Source organism: Lactuca virosa, chromosome 3, assembly GCF_052849685.1.
Source record: "Lactuca virosa cultivar CGN04683 chromosome 3, Lactuca_virosa_CGN04683_v6, whole genome shotgun sequence".
NCBI lineage: Eukaryota > Viridiplantae > Streptophyta > Magnoliopsida > Asterales > Asteraceae > Lactuca > Lactuca virosa.
In genome coordinates this window covers 130,082,786-130,090,846 of record NC_136428.1, presented here as the reverse complement: position 1 = coordinate 130,090,846, position 8,061 = coordinate 130,082,786, and the positions used below count along the sequence as shown (strand labels likewise).

Genomic DNA, 8,061 nt, shown 5'->3' with positions numbered 1-8,061 from the left:
TATGTTAAAAAGTTAAAGTTATACTTTTATAAATAGAAGTAAAATATGATATTTTAATATTGTAATTTAGTTAATTTATGATTAGAATTTAGTTTTTGCATTAACTGAACATTATTAATCAATTTATATTAACTATTAGAAAGAAATTAAAAATTCATTTAAATTTAATATCTCTTTTATAAGTATATATAAACAAATTGTTTCTTTTAGCAAATAAAATCTTTATTTTCATGCTTTCCTATGTATAGCATTATATTTAATGTTTATATCATAAAAATGCAAACATCTTTGGCCATTTATTGATTTGAAATACAAAATAGAATTTTGAGCGAACAAAAACATCAAACAGGTGGCCAACAAGCCATAACGACATACATATATGTATAACAAAATAGTGACAAAAACATAGAAGTAAGCTTCTGGACATTATATGCCAACTTGACCCTTCAATCGACTCGACTGAATATTATTCATGCAGCTTCATTGAGCACCATCAATTAGCGAAGTTGTGTGGCTTCATCACCACATATAACTCGTTCTTTCTTTGAACCGATGCTCCAAAGAGTTCAACCATGTCAAGGTCATCACCCTTTGCGCCATTTGGAAGTTCCCAGTCAAAGTAGTAGAGCATATGAGCTAACGGAACCTCAACATTGGCTATACCAAGAACAGCTGCTGGACACATCCTTCTTCCGGCTCCAAATGGCAGATACTCGAATTCTGATCCCAACACATTTGTGGGGTTATGGCTAAACCTCTCTGGTACGAAGCTATCAGGGTTTGCCCAGTATTGAGGATCCCTATTGATTGCCCAACCATTGACCATAAGTTTTGTCCCAACGGGTATATCATATCCTCCCAGTTTGCATGCCTCTCTACATTCTCTAGGGAACAACAGCGGAAGTGGAAGATGCATCCTCAAGGTTTCTCGCACCACTAGCTTCAAGTAGTCAAGATCCTGAATGTCTGCCTCTTCAAATCTTTCTTTTCCTTTAAGAGCTTCCCTGAGTTCGGCTTGAGCTTTCTTCAGCACCCTTGGGTTCCTTATCAGTTCTGAAACTGCCCATTCTAATGTTGCTGAAGATGTATCAGTGCCCCCTCCAAACATATCCTGGATCATTTCATATTATTAGTAAGCTTAGCATAAAAGTACTTATCAAATCACTTTTGTCCCCCAAAAAGGTTAACTCACCAAAGTTACTGCTTTGACATTCTTTGTCGTCAACTCGAATTCGCCGCTAGCTTGGAGCCTTAGTAAGACATCGAGAAGAGACTCCACTTCATTTGATTCTTTATGTTGCCCAGGATGTTGGGTGATAACGTCGCTAAGGATCTTGTCGAGTCTCTTGTGTATGCTCTCGAGCTTCTGTCTCTTGCCAGTGAGTGTGTGGATGATTTTCTTGGATGGAAACACGTCGGCTACATCAAACCCTCCTGTTAGGTGAAACAGCTCTTTCACAATATCTATAAACTCTTCTTGGTCTTTGCATCCTTTACCAAATGATGTTCTACATACTATCCTAGCAATGGTGTCGAAAATCATTTGTGAAAGATTAACTGGTGAACCAGCTGACTCACGAAGGGTTTTGACAAGATTATAACACTCGTCCTCACGAATATAATGAAACGACTTTACTTTTTTGACACTCATAAGCTCTAAGGTCATAAGTTTTCGTAATTGTCTCCAGTAATCACCATAGGGAGACCATACGACGTCGGTGTTTTGGTATGCGACAATTTCAGTGGTTAAAACCACTGGTCTATCTGCGAAGGCAATATCATGAGTGGTTAAGACCTCTTTAGCCCAGCGTGGATCGGAGATAATGATGGTAGAAAGCTCTCCGAGTTGTAGATGCATGAGAGGTCCATATTTCCTGGCCAAGTCGCGGAGACCATGGTGAGGCAGGGAACCTATCAAATGGTGCATGTGTCCGATTATTGGGAGTCTCCATGGCTCTGGGGGAAGGTTTTGTTTTGATTTGGAAGGGCTGAATAGTTTACGGACGAGGAAGACAAAAAGGGCAAAGGCAAGGAAGGTAGTGAGAGAGACTTCCATGGCTGAAGATGGAGAAAGTATATATTTGAGTGTTGGGTGGTGTTTAAAGGATGAGGTTGAGTTCCATATATATAGTTGATGAAGTTCACTTGAGGACAGTATCACTGGATAATAACAATTGACTCGAGTCCTCGATTCCCAAAAAAGAAAGGAAAAACAGATTAATTGATTAAACACTCTTCGTTTTTTTAATTTAATTTTATGTTTATTAATTTAATAAATAAACTTACATTATCATATTGAGTATTCAAAAAAATGGGAAAATGACTTATATGTGTAATTAATTATTGCCTTTGTATTAATTTGTTTTTTTTTTTTTTTTTTTTACCATTAAACTTGTTGTAGGTGTTCACAGAAACCATTGAAACCGGCTATTGAAGGTTTCAGACAATTTCTTATCTCCAGCGACTCTTCGGTCGTCTTCTCCGGCAAAAATGAGTTTTGTGACGAATCCTTGGGTCTCGGCTGGATGACTTACAGCAGCAAGCAGCAGGAGGTGGTGATTGTGGTTTACCGGCGGCAAAAGGAAGGTGGCAGGTGGGTTCCGGTGATGGCAAGAGGAGGTGGCAGGTGGCTTGCTGCCTCGTCCCTTCTTCGTTTTTCTGGCAGCAAATCAAGAGGAGGGAGAGAGAGGGGAGGGTGGAGAAAGCTAAGCAACAGCACCGACGGTAGGTGCCGCTTGGATGGCAGTTGAGAAAAGTCCGCCGGAAAAACTCATTTTTGCCGTAGGCTCACCGGAGAAGACGACCGAAGAGTCGTCGGAGATAAGAAATTGTCAGAAACCTTCAATAGCCGGTTTCAATGGTTTCTGTGAACACCTACAACAAGTTCAATGATAAATGAGATACAAAAAAAAAAAAAAAAAAAAAAAAGAAAGCGATCAAATGAATACAAAGACAACAATTAATTACCCTCATAAGTCATTTTCTCCGGAAAATTTACATATTGTCGTGGTCATATTATATTACTAAACATATTTTTAATCTTTAACATGTTACCAATATTAAAATAATTCGTATCTTGTTTAAAACCTAAAATGAGGTACATAAAAACCTTTATATTTTAAACATTTTTTCGGATTAATATTTGTTTCTAAACTTTTTAATAAAAGCATACAATTCTGATATTCGTTTTTCAAGCCCACCGCATTTAATTAACTCCTTCATTGAGTACAACCGGTTTCTTGATGTGTTAGTTTTAGATGAATCATACGAAAACGTTATATTTTGTAATTTCCAAGATAATTAACACATTTCTTTGTGTTAAAAGGGGTGGGCAGACGCATAATTTCATACCCGGTGTGATACGGGAAAAAAATAGTAGTTACACAATAATAGAAAAAAAATTAATTTTTTTTTGCATTGCGTACACGGAAGTCAGGCGTTGCCGGTGCTATTGTGGGACACTATATGAAACCGCCCATGTGTGTTAACTAGGATGCTTCATTATATTTTTGGCCACTTATCATAGAGACCGGTTTTACCAGAAAAGATTAAAAACGACCGTTATATACAGATAAAGAGTAATGAATTGATTTCTTGTATTGTTATTTTGATACATGTACAGAGGGGATTTTTATAGTTACTGATACAACTATCTATAGAAATGATATATGCTAAAGTGGGAGAAGATACAATAGTAATTGAGTTTGATAATATAAAATATATGCATAATATTATCTCTTAATACACCCCCGCAAGATGGAGGATCCATCGGAGACTCCAATCTTGGATCATAGACGAAGGAATGGAACACGGCTTAGAGGCTTCGTGAGTGCATCAGCCAGTTGATCAATGGAGTTGACATGGCGAACTTGGATCCATAAGTAACTTTTTCACGAACAAAGTGATAATCCAAGGCAATATGCTCATACGAGAGTGATAGACCGAATTGGCGCATAAATAAGTTGCTACAGAATTATCACAATGCAAAGTGGGAGCTACCTTTGAGGAAAGTCCCAAATCAAGGAGAAGATTTTGAACCCAAGATACTTCAGATGCAGCATTTGTTAAGGCCTTATCTTCAGCTTCGGTGGATGATCTTGAGACTGACTTTTGACGAGCAGACCTCCAAGAGATCACATTAGAACCAAGGTATAACAAATACGCAGTAGTGGAGTGACCACCACACGCAATATCTCCCCAATCTGAATTAGAGAAGGCTTTGAGATCCATTGAAGAGCCTCTACGTAGGAACAAACCGTGATAAATAGCGCCTTTTAAGTACCATAGAACCCGTTTTAATGCTTTTCAGTGGGTCTCAGTTATTTCAAACATGGGTAAAAATTACATTTTTAATATGGCTAAAACATTAATACCAATTATTTCAAACATTTCAAATCATCGTTAAGTAAAACATTTATCAGAGTTCCTCCCAAAATCATTCATTGTGGAAATCATAGGTACGTGCACTGCGATCAATCCGAGCTCTTCTCTTCCAAAATGTTGATACCTGAAACCAAAACTGAAAACCGTAAGCACAAAGCTTAGTGAGTCTCCCAGAGCATAGCCCACATGCAATCCACATAACACATATCATATTAGCTATAAAAGCTATCTCTACCACATACCACATATGAGTTAGCTATAAAAGCTACCTCTACCACGTATCACATATCAATTAGCTATCAAGCTATCTCTACCATTAGCCACGAAGGCTATCTCTACCGTTAGCCACGAAGGCTATCTCTACCGTTAGCCATAAAGGCTATCTCTACTGCATATTACCACATACTCAAGTCACACACCTCTACTCAACAAGTATACCAACTATCATAAAATGGGTCGGCCTTGGTGCCTTAGACCCATTGGTATGGTGAGAAGACTCACATCTGAAATGCTGAACTGGTAAGCTAAAGTCAAATATATCCCACACGTTGCTCTTGTTGGATTAATGTCTAAGTCCATAACTATAATTGGTAAGACTTGACCCGACCCGGCATGGTCCATTTGGGTTGCATGGCATCGGGACAATTGGATAGACAAGATGAGGAAAAAGGATACTAGTGATTTATATTAATATATTATAAGTTCTAATATATTAATATATAATCATATTATTTAATTAGTATTGATCAAGAATTAATTTATAATTAATTAAGTGATCAAAATGAACTAATTAAATATGGACTCTAAGATATATGTGTGTGATGGGCCAAGTTCATTTAGGTTGGGCTAAGCTTTCATGGATAGTCCATGGAGTGTTTAACCCATGGATCATATGAAATGAAAGGTCATGGGTATTAGGGTTTAACCCTAATCTCCACACTATATAAAGATGTTCTTGGTTGGTGAAATGGGAACTAGTGTGTATACACAAAAGGGCAAGACCGATTTCACTAGAGAGAAAAAAAGTATCCTTATTCTCAAGGTTATTCCAAGTGTTCATGGTGTTGTGTGAACCATTTGAGGTGTCACACTTGGGGCACTAGGCACTCAAGCTTCATGAAGACAAGTTACATAAAAAAAGGTATGTATTATATCTATTTTATTACCCAAGTATATGATATTTGTATGCTAGTATAGGGTAATATCTTGGGAACTTCATATTTGCATGTATAATAGAGAAAACATAGATCTAAGGTATTTAGGGTTGTATGTGTGTGACATCCCCATTTTCACGGCCAGAAAAGACCGATTTTTGTTTATGCTTTATAAAAATCAGAGTACTTTTAATAAAAATGTTGCGGAATTTGTTCCCAGTAAAACATGAAAAATACGTTATCAAAGCATTTCCGAATAAATGTATTTTTATTCAGTTAAAACATTTGGGATGTCATCGTCAATACATAAACATAAGCATAAACAGAACTTACATTCATTTACACTAGTGATCTACATCTCTTTTAAATCTCTCAGTGCAAAGTAGCTTCGTATCGACACCTGTGATACAAATAAGCTGGAGTGGGTCAGGTTGGGAAACCTGGTGAGTACATAGGGTTTTCAACCTACAATAATATAATTATTATATTTAAACATCAAACAATCAACCCGATTACCCATCCCTGTTATCTTCTTTGATATTCCTTAAAGAATTATCTTAAGGCTCATCTCCTATATCATATTTACCTCTCATCTTTCTACCTCACATTTCCTTATATGCTCGTTCCTAAGGCATGAATACGTAGTTACAACGTTGCCTGAACTCGTAACTCATAGTAAGGGTTAGAGTATCATCGCATGAATATACAGTCACCACATCACCTGGACTCGTAATTCATCACCTACAGGTTATAAGTCTGCTGGTGTTTCCACGGGTTGTCTAGAATATTCCGTGGTCGCCATCTATACTCTAGTAGATGACTACATCTCCAAATTGTCGGACAGGGTTATAGTATCTTTCATCCTACATCACCGATTCATCATCACCTATCCATCACCTAATTATCATCACCTATCTCTCATCATTTTATTTCATCACACACCAACTATTTCATCTACCCATGTTTTATCCCAATGTATTTGTAGATATAAAATAAATATATATTTAAATCATTTAAAACATGTATAAAATCATTCATCCATCATCGACAGCAAGTATTCAGATAATATGCACACATAGCACGTAATTTATATAAAATACTTCATATCTATGTGTAAGATGAAAGGGACCGTGCACTCACCTGTTAAAGTGATGATTCCAAACTCAGACAGCGCTTTGTTACTCTTAAAACAATTTCCTTCGACAAAACAACGAGTTTTTATTAAAAACCGGGCTTCGCTGGAGCAGCGTTTCCGAGCCGAAAGCTTTTCTTCTAGGAGCCGTCGGGCGCCCGGGGCTTTCTTCTCGTGCTAGGGAAGTTCCCTAGACTTGGGAGGGGTTTAGGGAGGTTAGAGAGAAGTTAGAGAGAGAAAGAAAGGTTTGAAGGTGTGAGGAAATTATGAAGAGTTCATCTCTTATTTATAGGAATTGTATACTAAAGTAGTCTCCAAGCTTCGTCCGTAACTTTCGCATACGAGCTTCGTTTTTGTCTGTCTTTTTACCGTTGAGTTCCTATTAATGAGATCTTCAACTCTCATTTAGACCTCGTTGGCTAATTCTCATTCTATCTCGGATTTACAAAACTGTATCGAATTCGCCGCGCTCGAAAAGTAGAGACTAAGCTTCGTCCATAACTTTCGCATACGAGCTCCGTTTTTGTCTGTCTTTTTACCGTTGAGTTCCTATTAATGAGATCTTCAACTCTCATTTAGACCTCGTTGGCTAATTCTCATTCTATCTCGGATTTACAAAACTGTATCGAATTCGCCGCGCTCGAAAAGTGGAGACTAAGCTTCGTCCATAACTTTCGCATACGAGCTCCGTTTTTGTCTGTCTTTTTACCTTTGAGTTCCTATTAATGAGATCTTCAACTCTCATTTAGGTCTCGTTGGCTAATTCTCATTCTATCTCGGATTTACAAAACTATATCGAATTCGCCGCGCTTGAAAAGTAGAGACTAAGCTTCGTCCATAACTTTCGCATACGAGCTCCGTTTTTGTCTGTCTTTTTACCGTTGAGTTCCTATTAATGAGATCTTCAACTCTCATTTAGACCTCGTAAGCCAAAAACCGCTCGAACTAAAATTCGAGTTTCAGGCTGTACACTGCTAAGCCAAAACTTCGAAAAATCATAACTTCCTCATACGAAGTCAGATTTGGGCGTTCTTTTTATGGACGCTCTCGGTTTAATGTTTTCTACGACTTTTGTTTATATCACTAAGGCTAAAAGTCGCTCCATCGTAAATTCACTATTTACGCTTCCCGGTGTCGTGTCGGTTTTGCCGTAAAACTTCGACGGGCCATAACTTCTTCGTTATAACTCGGATTTCGGAGTTCTTTATATGTACGGAAACCTTGAGAAATATTCTACAACTTGGTTAAGATTATTTATTATAAATAATCTTTTGCCGAAAATTCGTTTTCGACACTCATTGCCTCTAAATTGACTAGCCCGGATCTACGGGCGTTACAATGTGCACCATAGGATGTTGTAGTATACCAAAACCCAACAGTGGTATCAGAGAC

General features: G+C 37.6%; 1 protein-coding gene across 1 annotated transcript; it reads right to left on the bottom strand.

Annotated features, from left to right (window-relative positions):
- Positions 1-366: 366 nt before the first annotated feature.
- LOC145162618 (germacrene A hydroxylase-like) lies at positions 367-2,080 on the bottom strand. The gene is made up of 2 exons (XM_079081711.1): positions 1,193-2,080; positions 367-1,111 (listed from the first exon to the last, which is right to left on the bottom strand). Exons 1-2 carry the CDS (start codon positions 2,054-2,056, stop codon positions 494-496), a joined length of 1,482 nt encoding a protein of 493 aa, XP_078937837.1. The 5' UTR covers positions 2,057-2,080; the 3' UTR covers positions 367-493.
- Positions 2,081-8,061: the final 5,981 nt, after the last annotated feature.